The sequence below is a fragment of the Macaca nemestrina genome, chromosome 8 (assembly GCF_043159975.1).
Source record: "Macaca nemestrina isolate mMacNem1 chromosome 8, mMacNem.hap1, whole genome shotgun sequence".
Lineage (NCBI taxonomy): Eukaryota > Metazoa > Chordata > Mammalia > Primates > Cercopithecidae > Macaca > Macaca nemestrina.
The window spans coordinates 111,649,957-111,668,963 of NC_092132.1; the positions used below are offsets into that span (position 1 = coordinate 111,649,957).

Below are 19,007 nucleotides of genomic sequence, written 5' to 3' on the forward strand. Positions count from 1 at the left end.
TGGAAGACAAGATTAATGGAGAACAGCTCAAGAAACAGAGGCAACAATATGAAAAATCATCTAAGTGCATACTTAAATCACTAAGAGTTTAGACAAGAGTACTATATCCATCCAAATTGTTGGGAAATGAGGGAGAATTACAGTAACAATGAAGGGCAGAGAATGTTGTCACAAGATTCAAAATTATAGGGCTTTAGGAAAAATGAAGGTGTGGCTAGAAGCAATATGGAGAAGCACCACCATGAGTTTCCTGGTATATGAAGCCTGTGGGAGAAACAACAGCCATCACTTGAGAAGTCTGACAAAGTAGTCCTGTTAGGAGAGAACCAAATTTCTTTCAGATCAAGGTAAAGGGAACCAAAGTTGAATCAGGGAAAAGCATTCACTGTATTTCTGGTATATGTACTGTGTAGGTTCACCAAGAACTAACTACAAGTTCTACAGCATCAACAATGAATTTAAATTCTTTTTTTTTTTAATGACTGGCAAAGGAAACATCATTAATCATTATTGAAATGAAAATTAAAACCACTAGACAGCCACTAGAATGGCTAAAATGAAAAGACTGACCTTAGCAAGTGGTGGTGAGACTGTGGAGCAACAGGAATCCTCATATACTGTTGATGTAAACGTAAATGTCACACTGGCTTTGGAAACAGTTTGGCAGTTTCTTGAATATTAAGCATAGACCTACCATATGATCCAGCCACTCCTCTCCTAGGTGGAACAGAATACACCCAAGGGAAATTGAAGCATATGTTCATACAAAGAATTGTACACTAATGTTCACAGCACCTTTATTTGTAATAGCCCCACTGGAAATAACCCACATGTTCATCAACAGATGAATGGATATGTAAATCGTGGTATATCCATACAATGGGAAATGTACGAACTATTGATACAGATAACAACATGAATCACAAAATTATACCACATGAAAGAAGTCACATTTCTTCCCTCAAAACACACTGAGTCCATTTATATAAAATTTAGAAAATGCAAATTAATCTAAAATGACAGAAAGCAGAGCAGTGTTTGCTTGGGGATGGGAAAGAGGGTAGCAGGAAAGAAGGGGTTACAATGGGACATGAGGACACTTTTAGAAGTGATGAATGCCTTCATTGCCTTGCTTGTGGGGATAGCTTCACAGGCATATACACAGGTCAAAATTTATCAAATTGTATACTTACTATGCAGACAGTAGATAAAAAGATTAGGGCTTCCCGGGTTTGGGGAGACGGATAAATAGGCGGAATACACAGGATATTTATGGCCGAGAAACTATTCTGTTATACTACAATGGTAGATATATAAAACACATTTGTCAAAACCCATAGGATGTACAACACCAAGAGTGAACACTAATGTTCACGATGGCCTTTGAGCAGTATTGATGTGCCAGTGTTGGTTTATCTATTGTAACAAATATACCACTGTGGTGGGGGAAGGCAGTGTGTGGTGGGCAAGGGGGATGTAGGAACTCACTGTATTTTCTTGCTCATATTTTAAAAACTTTTTAAACATTGTGAAATATACACAACATAAAATTTACCATTTTAACCATTTTAAAGTGCACAGTTCAGTGGTATCCAATACATTCATACTGTTGCACAACCATCACCACCACCCACCTCCAGAACCTTTTCACCATCCCATACTGAACTCTTTTCCACTCAATTTTGCTCTGAAGGTAAAACAGCTCTTAAAAAGTCTATCAATTTTTAAAAACCTAAGTAGGGGACATGAATCTGCATAGACAAAAAGAATGAGAGAGATGTCAAGAGCAATAAAATTCTGAAAGCTGTAAAGCAGATAAAACAACTTAAAAGACCAAACAGATATAAAAACTTGCACTAACAAAGAGCATACTTAGATCCATTCACATTTCAAATTTCTCCTAAAACTACAAAATGATGTCTCACTTGTCAGCTCAGACAAAATGAAAAGGACTGATGTTTCCAGTAAAATCCTCTTTTTGGCACCCACACTCACCTGGCTTTCCTCCTACCCCTCTGGCCGCTCTGCCAGTTGCTCCTCTACCCAACAATTAAAGGCCAAAGTTCAAGGCTCAGGGGACAGATTTTTTCCTTCTTACCCAATATTCTCCCCTAAAGTGATTTAATCCACACTTACAGCTTCAATTAAGAGATAGCCAAAGAGATATCTCCAGTTCGGACTCCTGTTCTGAACTCTAGACTGTCAGTTTCACATTTCCTCTTGATTTTTTTTTTTTTTTTTTTTTTTTTTTGAGACGGAGTCTCACGCTGTTGCCCAGGCTGGAGTGCAGTGGCGCGATCTCGGCTCACTGCAAGCTCCGCCTCCCGGGTTCCCGCCATTCTCCTGCCTCAGCCTCCTGAGTAGCTGGGACTACAGGCGCCCGCCACCGCGCCCGGCTAATTTTTTGCATTTTTAGTAGAGACGGGGTTTCACTGTGGTCTCGATCTCCTGACCTTGTGATCCGCCCGCCTCGGCCTCCCAAAGTGCTGGGATTACAGGCTTGAGCCACCGCGCCCGGCCGTCCTCTTGATTTTTCAATACCATTCGGATTTGATGTCACCCAAACTACACTCATGACACATTTAGCTTCCTTCCACAGCAGATCTTCTTTCAGTTTTCCAATATCAGTGGTTTATACCCTCTGCAGTGTATTTGCTTAAGTTAAAAACCTGAACGTCAACTCCCCCCATACCAACCATCAAAATATGCTGATTTTATATACCATTTTGAGTCCACCCAATTGTCTTCATATTCTTCAGCACCTCCTAGTCTAAGGTACCACTATCTCCCTTCCAAAGTATTACAAATTTCTTCCTAACTAATTATCCCTCATCACCCTGGCCTCTTCCAATTAATTTTATACCTGCAGCCAGAATATTTTTCAAAATGTAAATGCAATTCGTTAATCCCCCCAACCGCCAAGCCTTCAACTGCTTCTTATAGCCCTTAGATTATGTCTTTTTTTTTTTTTTTTTTTTTGAGACGCAGTTTCGCTCTGTTGCCCAGGCTGGAGTGCAATGGCACAATCTCGGCTCACTGCAAACTCCACTTCCCCGGTTCAAGCTATTCTCCTGCCTCAGCCTCCCTAGTAGCTGGGATTACAGGCGCGCGCCACCACGCCCGGCTAATTTTTTTACTTTTGTAGAGACGGAGGTTCACCATGTTGGTCAGGATGGTCTTGATCTCCTGACCTTAGGTGATACACCCACCTTGGCCTCCCAAAGTGCTGGGATTATAGGTATGAGCCACAGTGCCCAGCCTCTTATAGCCCTTAGAAAAAAGACACGGCTCTGCATGGTCTGGCTCCATCTACCTTTTCATTCTGATCTGTACAACGCTCACCCTCTGTGCAGTAAACACTTGCACCTTTCCTTTCCATAGCAGTGCTCACCATATTCCACCATCCTGCAGGGTCTTTGAGTAAGTTCTTCCCTCCATGAAGGTATCGGTGACTTTTAGATTTAAATATCCTTTACTTTCTCAGGTAAAATGTTCACGACCTCCTAAACTAAGTTAAAAATATACCCTGTGTAAACTTTCATAACATTGTACCCTTCTCTGTACCACTTGTTACAACAGCAGTTTTGTTCTCATAGTTAATTAAAATGTTTTCCCCACTTATGAACCTCCTGAGGGTGGACACCATGTCTATGTGGCTGGTAGTTTTATCAGGGATGCTGGACACAAAGTAGCCATTCAATAAATATCAAATTGACAAAGAAGGAATCAATGTTGGTGAGGCTGTATATATCAAACAACTATTTAAAATAGATACTGTGTAACAATATGGATAAATCTCACAGACATTATGTTGAATTTAAGACAAACACGAGAGTACATACTGTATGATTCTACTTACAAGACATTCAAGAACAGGCAAAACTAATTAATGGCAGGGAAGTCAGAATCATGGCTATCTTTGGCATAGAGGTATTGAGTAGGGAGGAGCTGGAAATGTTCTGTATCTCAATCTGAGTAGAGGTTATAGGAGATATGCAAAACATACATGCAAAATTATCACTCTTTGTAGAATGCTTTTCTGTGTGTGCCATATCTCAACAAAAGGAAAAAAAAAAAAAAGGAAAGCATTCTAGGAAGAAAGAAAGATTGAAAACTGAGTATTGATAAGAAATATGCCTATAAGACTTTGGTAAATGAAAAGACCACTTTGCGGAACACAATGTATATCTTGTTTATTTCAATTCATGAAAAAAATTTTTCAAAATTTACATTGACAAACTGTATTTATGGGTACAAACTGATATTATGATATATGTATACAATGTGGACTTATTAAATCAAGCTAATTAATATCCATTGCCTCAAATTTTTGTTTTATGGTGAGAACATTTGAAATCTGCTCCCTCAGAATTGCGAAATACACATTATTAACAACTATGGTCACCATGCTTTGCAATAAATCTCAAAAAACTGTATTCCTCCTAACGGAAACTCTGTGCCCTCTGACTATCATCTCCCCATTCCCCTCGCCCCCCTGCCTCTGGTAAACACCATTCTATTCTCTGCTTCTATGAGTTCAATTGTTTTAGATTCCACATAAGTAAGACTTATTTGTCTTTCTGTGCCTGGCTTAGTTCACTTAGCACAATGTCCTTCAGATTTGTTCATGTTGTTGAAAATGACAGAATTTCCTTCTTTGGGAGCATGGGCACGTTGGCTTATGCCTTTAATCTCAGCACTTTGAAAGGCCAAGGCAGGAGGACTGCTTGAGCCCAGGAGTTCAAGACCAGCCTGGGCCACACAGTGAGACCCCATCTCTACCAAAAAAAAAAAAAAAAAAAAAGGCTGAGTGTGTGCATGCCTGTGCTCCCAGAAGCTACTAGGAAGGCTACAGTGGGAGCATCATCTGAGCCTGGGAGTTTGAGGTTGCAGTGAGCCCTGGTCAATCTACTTCACTCCAGTCTGGGTGATAGAGTGAGACCCTGTCTCGATCAATCGATGAATAAAGGCTGAACAGTATTTCATTGTGCACATATACACCACATCTTTTTTATCCATCCATTAGCTAATCGGCACTTATGTTGCTTCCATAAACTGGGTACCTTGAATAATACTGCAAGAAATGTGGAAGTGCAGGTATCTCTTCAACATACCAGTTTCAAATCCTTTGGCTATATACACAAAAGCAGGATTGCTGGATCATATGGTAATTCTATTTTTAGCTTTTTGTACAGTTTTCCATAATGGCTGTACTAATTTACATTCCCAACAACAGTGCATAAGGGTTCCCTCTGCTCCACATCCTCACCAACACTTATCTTTCACCTTTTTGATAATAGCCATTCTGATAGGTGTGAGGTGACACCTCATTGTGGTTTTAATTTATATTTCCCTGGTGATCAGTGATGAGCATTTTTTCATATGCCTGTTAACCAGCTGTATATCTTCTTTTGAAGATGTTTATTCAGGTCCTTCATGCTTTTTAAATTCAGTTATCTGTTCTCTTGATATTCAGTTGCTTAAGTTCCTTATACAGACTGGTTAGAAACCTCTTATTAGATGTATGGCTTGCAAATATTTTCTCCAATCTGTAGTTTGTCTCTTCACTCTGTTGCTTGTTTCCTTTATCATGCAAAAGTTTTTAGTTTGATGTAATCCCATCTGTCTATTTTTGCTGTTGTTACCTGTTTTGGGGTCAAATTCAAAAAATCATCTCCCAGACCAATATGAAGAAGCTTTCCCCCTATGTTTCCTTCCATTCGTTTTTCAAATTCAGGAGGTATGTTTAAGTCTTTAATCCATTCTGAATTGATTTTTGCATGTGGGGTGAGATAAGGGTCTAACTTTATTCTTCTGCATATGGATATCTACTTTTCCCAACACCCTTTACAGAAGAGACTTGTCCTTTCCTCACTGGGTGTTTGTGGCACCTTTGTGGAAAATCAACTGACTATAGATGTATCGGTTCACTTCTGGAATTTCTATACTGTTCCACTGGTCAATGTGTCTATTTTTATGCCAGCACTGTGTTGTTTCAAATACCACAGCTTTGCAAAAGAGTTTAAAATCGGGTAGTGAGATTTCTCCAGCTTTGTTCTTTTTGCTCATGATTGCTTTGGCTATTTGGGGTCTTTTGCCATTTCATATGAATTTTAGGTTTGTTCCTTATTTCTGTGAAGAAGGTTATTGGAATTTTTATAGGGAATACATTGAATCTGCAGATCACTTTGGGTAGTATGGACAGTTTTTTTTTTTTTTTTTAATACTTTAAGTTCTAGGGTACATGTGCACAACATGCAGGTTTGTTACATATGTATGCATGTGCCATGTTGGTGCGCTGCACCCATCAACTCATCAGCACCCATCAACTCATCATTTACATCAGGTATAACTCCCAATGCAATCCCTCCCCGCTCCCGCCTCCCCACAATAGGCCCCGGTGTGTGATGTTCCCCTTCTGTGTCCAAGTGATCTTATTGTTCAATTCCCACCTATAAGTGAGAACATGCAGTGTTTGGTTTTCTGTTCTTGTGATAGTTTTCTGAGAATGATGGTTTCCAGCTGCATCCGTGTCCCTACAAAGGACACAAACTCATCCTTTTTTATGGCTGCACAGTATTCCATGGTGTATATGTGCCACATTTTCTTAATCCAGTCTGTCACTGATGGACATCTGGGTTGATTCCAAGTCTTTGCTCTTGTGAATAGTGCCACAATAAACATACGTGTGCATGTGTCTTTATAGCAGCATGATTTATAATCCTTTGGGTATATACCCAGTAATGGGATGGCTGGGTCATATGGTACTTCTAGTTCTAGATCCTTGAGGAATCGCCGTACTGTTTTCCATAATGGTTTAACTAGTTTACAATCCCACCAACAGTGTAAAAGTGTTCCCATTTCTCCATATCCTCTCCAGTACCCGTTGTTTCCTGACTTTTTAAATGATTGCCATTCTAACTGGTGTGAGATGGTATCTCACTGTGGTTTTGATTTGCATTTCTCTGATGGCCAGTGATGATGAGCATTTTTTCATGTGTCTGTTGGCTGTATGAATGTCTTCTTTTGAGAAATGTCTGTTCATATCCTTTGCCCACTTTTTGATGGGGTTGTTTTTATCTTGTAAATTTGGCTGAGTTATTTGTAGGTTCTGGATATTAGCCCTTTGTCAGAGGAGTAGATTGCAAAACTTTTCTCCCATTCTGTAGGTTGCCTGTTCACTCTGATGGTAGTTTCTTTTGCTGTGTAGAAGCTCTTTAGTTTAATGAGATCCCATTTGTCAATTTTGGCTTTTGTTGCATTGCTTTTGGTGTTTTAGACATGAAGTTTTTGCCCATGCCTATGTCCTGAATGGTATTACCTAGGTTTTCTTCTAGGGTTTTTATGGTATTAGGTCTAACATTTAAGTATCTAATCCATCTTGAATTAATTTTCGTATAAGGAGTAAGGAAAGGATCCAGTTTCAGCTTTCTACTTATGGCTAGCCAATTTTCCCAGCACCATTTATTAAACAGAGAATCCTTTCCCCATTTCTTGTTTTTGTCAGGTTTGTCAAAGATCAGATGGCTGTAGATGTGTGGTATTATTTCTGAGGGCTCTGTTCTGTTCCATTGGTCTATATCTCTGTTTTGGTACCAGTACCATGCTGTTTTGGTTACTGTAGCCTTGTAGTATAGTTTGAAGTCAGGTAGTGCGATGCCTCCAGCTTTGTTCTTTTGACTTAGGATTGTCTTGGCAATGTAGGCTCTTTTTTGGTTCCATATGAACTTTAAAGCAGTTTTTTCCAATTCTGTGAAGAAACTCATTGGTAGCTTGATGGGGATGGCATTGAATCTATAAATTACCTTGGGCAGTATGGCCATTTTCACAATATTGATTCTTCCTATCCATGAGCATGGTATGTTCTTCCATTTGTTTGTGTCCTCTTTTATTTCACTGAGCAGTGGTTTGTAGTTCTCCTTGAAGAGGTCCTTTACATCCCTTGTAAGTTGGATTCCCAGGTATTTTATTCTCTTTGAAGCAATTGTGAATGGGAGTTCATTCATGATTTGGCTCTCTGTTTGTCTGTTACTGGTGTGTAAGAATGCCTGTGATCTTTGCACATTGATTTTGTATCCTGAGACTTTGCTGAAGTTGCTTATCAGCTTAAGGAGATTTTGGGCTGAGACGATAGGGTTTTCTAAATAGACAATGATGTCATCTGCAAACAAAGACAATTTGACTTCTTCTTTTCCTAACTGAATACCCTTGATTTCTTTCCCTTGCCTGATTGCCCTGGCCAGAACTTCCAACACTATGTTGAATAGGAGTGGTGAGAGAGGGCATCCCTGTCTTGCGCCAGCTTTCAAAGGGAATGCTTCCAGTTTTTGCCCATTCAGTATGATGTTGGCTGTGGGTTTGTCATAAATACCTCTTATTATTTTGAGATACGTTCCTTCAATACCAAATTTATTGAGAGTTTTTAGCATGAAGGGCTGTAGTATGGACATTTTAACAATAATTCTAATCTATGAACACAGAGTATCTTTCCTTTATTGGAGACTTCAACTTCTTTCATCAATGTTTTATAGTTTTCAATGTACGGATCTTTCACCTTGTTGGTTAAATGTATTCCTATGTATTATATTTTACTTGGTAGCTACTATAAAAGGGATTGTTTTCTTGATTTCTTTTTCAGATAGTTTGTTGTTAGTACTTAGAAACACTACTGATTTTTGTAGGTTGATTTTGTATACTGCAACTTTACTATATTCATTTACCAGGTCTAACAGTTTTTTCTGGAGTCTTTGTGGCTTTTTGTATGTAATGTCACATTGTCAGGAAACAGTGACAATTTCATGTCTTTCTTTCCTGTTTAGATACCTTTTACTTTTTTATTTTATTTTACTTTATTTTGCCTCATTGCTCTGGTAAAGAGTGCTGAACAGAAGTGGCAGAGTCGATATCCTTGTCTGGTTCCTGAAATCTTGTTTTGATGAAACAATATATATATATACTTTCTTCCTTCTGGTTTCTCTAAGTGATAAAGATCCTACTCAAACTAGCTTAGGCAAAAAAAAAAAATCATGTATTGACCTATACCTGTAAAGTTCACTGAGCTAAGCCCACACGCTCAAATAATTTTTATTAAGAACTTCTAGAGTGAAACTCTTCAGACAATGGGAAGGCTAAAATTAGGGCACCACTCAGAGGGGACCATGAAAATGACAAAATTACTCTTCTCAGAGTGCTCAAACCAGGGCAGGACAGGTTTCCAACAAGCCTTTTTTTTTTTTTTTTTTTTGAGACAGAGTCTTGCTTTGTCGCCCAGGCTGGAGTGCAATGATGCCATCTCGGCTCACTGCAAGCTCCGCCTCCTGGGTTCACGCCATTCTCCTGCCTCAGCCTCCCCAGTAGCTGGGACTATAGGCTCCCGCCACCATGCCCAGCTAATTTTTTTTTTTTTTTTGTATTTTTAGTAGAGACGGGGTTTCACTGTGTTAGCCAGGATGGTCTTGATCTCCTGACCTCGTGATCCGCCCGCCTCAGCCTCCCAAAGTGCTGGGATTACAGGTGTGAGCCACCGCGCCCGGCCCCAACGAGCCTTCTTGAGCTTCATTAAAAAACCTGTGTGCCTATATATCTGGAAAAATGTACCATGCGCTTTAAGTTATAAAAGAAAGTAAAAACAAGCTGTAGAGTTCAAACATGAGTACCCAGTTCTAAAGGCAAAGAGACAGATAATCTGAAATGTTGGCATCTGAGCTCTATGGCAACTCTATGTAGCTAATTGCAAAGTATACCAATAATTCACTTAATAATGACACTGATTTTCAACAGAAATGCGGGGCAACCCAGCTAGTGATATGTAAATCTTTTTAAATCATCAGGCTGACAAGTGTTCATGGCTTCAAAGTATAAAAGTATCAGCAAATTACAACAAACCCAATGACTTCTTAAATTCACACATAATCCTTTATTTTAAAAAATTCCTAGGTCAAAAGTTGATAGTCATATAATACCAATTTCATAACTATTATGTTTTCAAAGTACTTAGAAGAATTGGGTATGTTTTATATATCCCAAACAAATACGCCTTCCTTTAGTCACTCAACAAACATAAGCACCCACAATGCATATTAAACTAGGAGGAACTGCTGATTTTGATTATTTTTACCTATAAAGAAGAGCAATTTCATATGGTTCAACATGAAACCAGGCATTTGCCTGTTGCTTGTATACAACAGTGAAAACAAATTCCCTGGCTCCATGTAGAGTTTACATTCTGTGTGTATGTGTTTGGAGATATTGGGGCATATATATGAACAACCAAATATATGGTATATCAGATGGTGTTACAAACTTGAAAGAAGAACACAAAAGCTTAAGGGGGATAGGAAGTATAAGGGAATTGTCATTGCCATTTTATGTGGCTACTCAGGGCAGGTGTCACTGATGAGATGATATTTCAGCAAAATCCTAAAGAAAAATGGAGTAAGCATCTTAGATACCCCTTTAACAGCAAAATCTGGCTACTAACAAGAAAATTTCTGCCAAGTTTATGCCAAAAAATACAAGAACAAATAATTCTGCTAAAACCATTAGAGTACTAAAACAATTACAGCCCTTATTAAACTTGCAACCCAATCTATCCCTAACAAGTACATTCCATCAAAACTAGTGCTGCTGCCACCTACAACTCTTACTTTACACACGTTTCATGTAAGTACTTTATTTTTTAATCCATGTTTTCAAACTAATAAATATCCATGTGTAAGAATATACATAAAGATAAGCAATTTATTCTTACATCTTTTGAAGAACCTGGGCCATCACAACCCCATTCGTTAAATCTTCCACGGTCTGCCATGGTGCATCCACATTAAATGTCTGGATCTGAAGGGAAAAAAAGGGGGTGGGAAGAGATTCTGTGGTTACCTATATAGAAAATTTCTTAGGCTTTTTTTTTTTTTTTTTCCTTTGAGACAGAGTCTAGCCCCATCACCCAGGCTGGAGTGCAATGGCCCGATCTCGGCTCACTGCAACCTCCACCTCCCAGGTTCAAGTGATTCGCCTGCCTCAGCCTCCCAAGTAGCTGGAATTACAGGAACACGCCACCACGCCCTGCTAATTTTCTGTATCTTTAGTAGAGACGTAATTTCACCATGTTGGCCAGGCTGGTCTTGTACTCCTGACCTCAGGTGATCTGCCCGCCTCGGCCTCCTGAAGTGCTGGGATTACAGGCGTGAGCCACAGCACCTAGCTGAAAATTTCTTAGGCTTTTTTTTTGAGTGATTATCTCATATTAGGAATTGGAATACATTTCAAAAAGAAGTCTTAATTGGAAACTTTTGCCTTTAAGGGAAATGTCCTGCCAAGTATTACCGTAATTTTTCCCCATCGGTAAAAGAGAAATCGTGGTGGATACTGGGTGGCTTTCCAGCATCCATTCTACTCACACAACATCAATCTACAAAAATCACGGCACCTTCATCCCCTCTACCAGTGACTGACTCAGGGACACACAGGGAAAAGACAATTTGAACTAAAGAGAGATAAGGAGATGCTTCTGGGAAAGAAAAGCCAATCTCCTGTTGATTTAAGTATGCTGCCTCCATTACTGTGAACAGTCATCTCATGACTACAAAGGCAATCATCTTAAGATTAGGCCAATGCAGTGAAAGGCAGAGAGAAGAACTAGAAAGAACTACATCCCCTCCACCATGGCCCCCACACCAAAAAAAAAAAAAAAAAAAAAAAAAGAAAGAACTATGTCCTTAAGGTAAAAACTGTACTGAATTTAAAGAATCTTGATGCCTCCTGGTATGTGAGATGAATTCATTTATTATTTACGCCTGGTGAGGTTCCAGTTTCTGTTACTCGGAGGTCAAATATGTTTATAAAGATGTAGAAGTCACTCTTAGAATAGTTAAGTTAAATACTCACTTCATTTTGATTTCAAATATATTCTGAAACTTTGTACTAATCAACATGATGTAGCCAAGAAATGTACTTTCCCTAACAGTATAAATTATCTCTCAAAGTAAAAAAATGTAGCTGAGCCAACAATGATTATACCCAGTAGTGTCCTCAGGATTTAGCAGGAAATCAATCCCTGAGAATAGACACAGGCCATCCTCTCATAGAACTTACAACTAGGAAAAATGAAACAGTATAATAGAAGTGTCAACAGCAGGCACAAAGATGAGAAGGGAGAGTGGGATGCAATCTAGGTATGAAGAGCAGCTTGGTATAGATTGGGTAGGGGTAAGAATTGGAGGAAGAGACAGAACAGGGGAAAAATAAAACGGTGAAAGACAGGGCAAAAAACTGAAGAATTAACATATAAAACCTTAGAAGCCACATTAGGACCTTATCCTATGAATAAAGTAAACAAAGGATTTGAACCAGGAGAGTAAGCCATGAGGTTTGCATTGTATTAATATAAAATCTGGCCGGGGGCAATGGCTCATGCCTGTAATCCCAGCACTTTGGGAGGCCGAGGTGGGCGGATCACGAGGTCAGGAGATCAAGACCATCCTGGCTAACACAGTGAAATCCTGTCTCTTCATTAAAAATACAAAAAATTAACCAGGCGTGATGGCACGCACTTGTAGTCCAAGCTACTCAGGAGGCTGATACAGGAGAATCGCTTGAACCCGGGAGACGGAGGTTGCAGTGAGCCAAGTTCATGCCACCCACTGCACTCCAGCCTGGGCGACAGAGCGAGATCACAAAAAAAAAGAAAAAAGAAAAAAAAAAGATCATACTGGCTGCAGTATGAAGGAAGGAGTAAAGGGAAAGAGACAGGGAGACCCATTTGAGTAGGTTTACATATTAACATCGATGAAGCTAAACTCAGTACTGACAATGGCAATACTGGGAATATCACTCAGGTGACCATATGTCTTCACACATATTTTTATTTATTGGGTTTGAAAAGAAGTAAAATTGCTAAGTCAAAAAGTGTATGAACATTTTAAGGTTTTTGATAAAACTATCAAACTGCCCTAAATATACACTGTAGCAATTTATTCTCTTACTAAGGGTGGATGAGTGGCTACTTCTCTGCACCGTATCAATTATCAAATCTTTTTTTTTTTTTTTTTTTTTTTTTGAGACAGTGTCTCGCTTTGTCGCCCAGGCTGGAGTGCAGTGGCGCAATCTCGGCCCACTGCAAGCTGCGCCTCCCGGGTTCGCGCCCTTCTCCTGCCTCAGCCTCCAGGGTAGCTGGGACTACAGGTGCCCACCACCGTGCCAGGCTAATTTTTTGTATTTTTAGTAGAGACGGGGTTTCACCATGTTGGCGAGGAAGGTCTCAATCTCCTGACCTCATGATCCACCCGCCTCGGCCTCCCAAAGTGCTGGGATTACAGGCGTGAGCCACCGCGCCCAGTCAATAGCTGTCTTTTAAAGATTTGATAAATGAGGTCTCTACTAAAATGAGGTCTCTACTTTAGTAGAGAAACCCCATCTCTACTAAAAATACAAAAAATTAGCCGGGCACAGTGGTGGGTGCCTGTAGTCCCAGCTACTCGGGAGGTTGAGGCAGGAGAATGGCATGAGCCCGGGAGGCGGAGCTTACAGTGGGCCGAGATCGCCCCATTGCACTCCAACCTGGGCGACAGGGCAAGACCCCGTCTCAAAATAAATAAATAAATAAATAAGACAACTATTAACAGTACAGTCAGTAGCTTCTTCATATATAATATAGGAGAGTCTTGCAGGTAGAGACAGTTATGGTGGTAGAGGCCCAGGGAATTATCTTAAAGATCCTCATAGCAAGTTTTTACTTAAGTGTCTATTTGGAAAGGTGATAAGAGGATCCTTCCAAGCTACCCTGACATAAACCTAATACCTGGTAGAGATGCAATAAATGATTAGTAAATGAATAAATGAAACAAATAAACACCATCTGTGGGAACTGATTTTGAATTTTACTCCATACTATCTCCAGCTGCCTGCTCACTAGTAAAAGAAATAAGCACTTAAAAGAAATAAGCACTTGCTTTCATTTTATAGTTGCTAAGTCTATGACCCATTTTCAAAAAAAAAAAACCAATCTCTTTCTTGTAGGTTTGTTTAGAAGGAAAAATAGGGGCAGCAGTGAGGACCATGTCTCATTCTTCTCTTTATCACTGACCTCAGCACAATGCCTGATACGAACAAGCCCTCAGTGAACGCCACTTTGAATGAAAGGAGCTAATTCTAATCCCTACTTTTGCCCTGTAAATTTGGACAGGCTATTTCATCTCTCTCAATATCAGTTTTTTCATATAAAGAAAGATTGGGGAAAAAATAGCTTATAGAAGGGTGTGTTGCTTCAGAATGAATGCCCATGAGGTATTTTGCAAAATCTAAAGCAATGGTCCCAAACCTGGGTGTGTAGGGGAATCATCGGGGAGATTTCCATTTTGAAAATACACATTTTGGCTGGGCATGGTGGCTTATATCTGTAATCCCAGCACTATGGGAGGTCAAAGATGGAGGATCATTTGAGCCCAGGAATTTGAGACCATGCTGAAAAACATGGCAAAACTCTGTCTCTACAAAAAATACAAAAACTAGCTGGGTGTGGTGGCTCATGCCTATAGTCTCTGCTATTCAGGAGGCTGAGGTGGGAGGATCACTTGAGCCCGGGGGGGTCAGGACTGCAGTGAGCTGTGATTGCACCACTGCGCTTCAGCCTGGGCAATAGAGTGAGACTGTCTTAAAAGAGAGAGAGAGAGAAAGAATATACACATTTCTTGGCTCCCCCTACTGAATCAGAATCTGTGTGTAGGAAGCTGGGGATCTATTTTTAACAAGCTCATCAAATAATTCTTACACAGCTGGGCACTGGTTTGGCATTTGGAATCCTATGATCTAAAGTACTACTAAAGGGAAGGGATGCAAGATTGGAAACCAGACTCTGGCCAATCAGAAGAAGCAACTCAACAAACAGGTAATTCAAAAAAGCAAGTAACTTGGTTGTTAAGACTTGATCTGGGCCCAGCGCGGTGGCTCATGCCTGCAATCCCAGAACTTTGGGAAGCCAAGGCTGGCAGATCTTCTGAGGTCACGAGTTCGAGCCCAGCCTGGCCAACATAGTGAAACCCGTCTCTACTAAAAAATACAAAAATTAGCCAGGCGTGATGGTGCATGCCTGTAATCCCAGCCACCAAGGAGGCTGAGGCAGGAGAATTGCCTGAACCCAGGAGGTAGAGGTTGAAGTGAGCTGAGACTGTGCCACTGCACTCCAGCCTGGGCAACAGGGCAAGACTCCACCTCCAAAAAAAGAAGACTTGATCTGTTTTTTCTCTTGGGACTTAGGGAAAGCTAAATTTTCATTTGTTTTTAAAACGTGGTTTTATTCAATTATTTTCTCTGTATTAGCCCTGGAGGTACATAGTTGCTCATAAGGGTCAGAGATGTCCACCTCTGCTGCAAGACCAAAGTGAAACAGATCCTAAAGAAAATTTATCCCCTACAGAGTTTTATTTTTGGGGTGATGAAAGTGTTCTTGGAACTAGATAGTCATGATGACTGCACAATCTTGTGATCATACTAAAAACCAATAAAGTATACACTTCAAATGGATGAATTTTATGGTATGTAAACTGTACCTTAATTTTTAAGAATCTGTCACATACCAGTTCTCTGAGCGGACATCTATGGAGTATTTCGGGATAGCAATACAGTAAAACTGAAAGACAATTGCACCTAACTGCATTAAGGCATGAAACTCTCTACCTGAAGGGTTCTAATCTTTCTTTTAATTCCAAGAAGCTCTATTACCACCACCCAACTTCTACCTCCCCCTCCCCAACAAAAGCATGAAAAGAGTAAAGCATGAGATCACCTGGAATTACTATCTCTAGAGTAATGGATAATTTTGCTCCGGAGGAGACATTTTTGGCTGTGAGTTGGGTGCTATTGTCATCTAGCTGGTTGAGGCAATGGGATGCTACTATTAAACGTAACACATAGTGCAGTGCCCACAGCAAAGAACTGTCCAGTGCAAAATGTCAAATAATTTTCTAGAGTCATGGTTCTCAAAATGTGGTCCCTGCATCACCAACAATGGCATCACCTGGGAACCTATTAGAAATGCAAAATCTCAGGCCCAGCCCAGACCTACAAAACTAGCAACTCTGGGCATCCGCGCTTTAGCAAGCTTTCCAGATGATGCAGATCAACACTAAAGCATGAGAATCTCTGAAGTCAGCAAACATAAAGTTAAATATCAACGCAATCAAAACACAGAGGTAAAGTTACAAAGTCACCTACAGTTAGTATAGAACAAAACCAGGATTTGAACCCAGGCTGCCTAATGTCAGAATCTGTATGTACTCTTAGGCTATACTATCTTTTAAAGTACTTTAACTTTTGTACAGCAGTGACTTATTCTTCCATTAGAGGACAAAAGTTGTTGGCAGAATCGAGTTAGGCAGAGGAGGATGGAATGGGGGAGATACCACCATAATAATTATACCACCCCCAATTCTATACACTAGTATGCATTTTATAGGCTGCCAAATAAGTAATATGAAAACAATAAGAATATATTAATGTTGTTAGATTACCCCAAAGTGTACTGAACCTATGTGATGACTTTTTTTGGTCATAACTCGGTAACATCGAAGACTTTGTTTTTCAGTCTCTAAAACCTGGAAAAGTCCTATTTCTTCATTGAGATTCACGTACAGTTCAAGAAATTAGGCTTGACAGATGTAGTAGGCAGGGCAGATTTTGACTCAGAGGGTGGAGAGGAGACACAGTGGAAATTTTCAAGCATGTCCTGCTGAACTTGCTTGCATAAACTTTGATTTGGAATTTAAGCTTAAGATGTTTCCCCTTGGTAGGATGATACTTAACTGTAACTCTCTTTCAACAAAAATTTGGAACTATATGGTTCTTGGGCCAGTAGGCTGTCTGATAAAAGGGCAATTTATCCACCATGTGAGGCAATGAGACGTTCCATTGAGTTCTGTATAGGTGACAGAATCATCCCTTTAAGTGCTTGAGCTTTTATTACTTTAGCCATTTCTAGAGGAATAATTTCTAAAATGTACTATATACATCTGTCCAATCTCAAACTAAATGCTATGTAGTGAAAACAAACTTTTATCTGATACTCAGGAATATAATTATGATCTTCAAAAATTGAACATGGAGGCTCTAAAAGTACATAAGGCTGTCATCCCAAAGACGGAATCACTCAGCTCTTGGATCTTGTCTGTCTCTGACAGTTGTCTGCATTTTGCTGAGTGTCACAGTCACCTTCTAGCTTACTGTGTGAGAGCAAAACCCCCCACACAACCAAATTGACTGGAAGTTGACATAAAATCAAGAAAATTAATCTAAATGAGTCTTTTCTTTGGAGTGTACATTTTTGCTTGCATTTGGTTTTAGAATTGTACTTAGCATTAATCTGGCTTACAGATAGGAGGGGTGATATTATACATTTAAATGTCATCAAACATTGCTCATTGAAACATTTATTCTGCTTTTTATAATGACAGCTAAAAGAAAACAAACCCAGCATTTAAACTCTATTTTGAAACGTGTTTTAAAGTGTTTCCAAATCTTAGAACTGTACATCTTCAAGAACACTGCCCTCCAGTTTTGTCACTGATAATCTCTAATCTTATCCAGAAATTTTCATTGATGAGTTTCCAGTGACATTTCAAAAAGACTATTCTACGATACCACACTCCCTGACCTCTCTACAGCTGATAATGTGGATTACCCGTTTTCTTGACATTTTAGGAGATTCTAAATAGATTCTCTCATGTTGTCAGGTTCTGTCAGTAGCCCTTCAAACTTCTAAGATTTTTCCTCTATATTTTTATCAGCATTTCTCACTTAAATAAACGCAATTACTACGTACCATATTTTGTGGATGCCATTCAAATACAGACGGTCCCCAGCTTAGGATGGTTTAACTTGAGACTTTTCAACTTTACAATGACGCAAGAGATACACATTCAGTAGAAACCATACTCTGAGTCCCCATACAGCCATTATATTTTTCATTTTCAGTACAATGCTTAATAAAGTGCATCATATATTCAACACTTTATTATAAAATACGTTTTGTGGTAGATATTTTGTCCAACTGTAGACTAAGGTAAGTGTTCTGAGCACGTTTAAGGTAGGCCAGTCTAAGCTACGGTGTTTGGACGGTTAGGCGTATGAAATGCATTTTCAACTTACAGTATTTTCAACTTATGATGGGTTTACCGGGATGTAACCCCATCGCAAGTTAAGGAACCTCTGTGCACCTCTTTATTTCCATGTCTTCCCCCCCTCCCAGATTTTAAACAATGTAGCCCTACTTAGATTCAATTAGCTTCATCTTTGCCTTCTTGCTTCTTTTTCTAGCACAAAGGGAAGCACTACTTGCACACTCAAAAACTTAAATCTTAAGTTTCTCAGCATTCTGTTTACAGATGTACAGATTCTGCCAAATCTATTCCTTCCACAATATCAAAGAATTTAATAATTCTTTCCTCTCTCTCTCCCCTGCCTAGTCAAACCTCGGCCACATTATGCAACTTACCAGTTTTCCTCTCTTCTGAAATACAGCAGTGAAAGCCATCTCCTTGCCTGGAGGCAGAACTCATAAGTGTAAGCTGCATGCTAACTACATACTGCTGCTAAAGATGTGAAATCCCCGAAATGGTCTGATATGCAACTGGCTACGCAAGCTCTACCAAGTCTATGTTTCAAGGACAGAAATTGATTCGTGACGTAGCCAAATTATAAAAACCTCAGACTATTTTTACTAATTTTTTTAACAACCAACGTAAGGCAATACTTCTCCAGTCTTTCCAGCAAAGTGCCTTGCACAGGATCGTGACGTCTACACTCCAAGGATCCTGACTCGTAACCCAAGACACCGCTAAACAGAATTTCTCTCACATCCGTATTTTACCTTTAAAAGTAATACAAATGCTGTAGTCGCCTCCATAAACACATCCGTAAACATTTAATTAACATTCTCAGCAATGAGTGAAACGGAGGCTCCCGAAGGCAGCGCGAGGTCCGCCCCGGCTCTGCGCATCCCTCTCCCTCCGCGGCCG

The 19,007-nt window shown here is 39.7% G+C and overlaps 1 protein-coding gene across 3 annotated transcripts in view; it reads right to left on the minus strand.

The window, feature by feature from the left end:
- The window catches only part of LOC105476513 (hook microtubule tethering protein 3), a 125,411-nt gene that overhangs the window by 105,448 nt on the left and 956 nt on the right, over nucleotides 1-19,007 (minus strand). For 2 of the 3 annotated variants that reach the window (XM_011732484.2, XM_071068308.1), the window contains exon 2: nucleotides 10,751-10,836. In XM_011732484.2, coding sequence (XP_011730786.1) covers nucleotides 10,751-10,836 — 86 coding nt within the window. Of the gene's footprint in view, nucleotides 1-10,750; nucleotides 10,837-18,484; nucleotides 18,901-19,007 lie in introns of those variants that run through there. The other variant, XM_071068307.1, reaches the window with a different exon arrangement.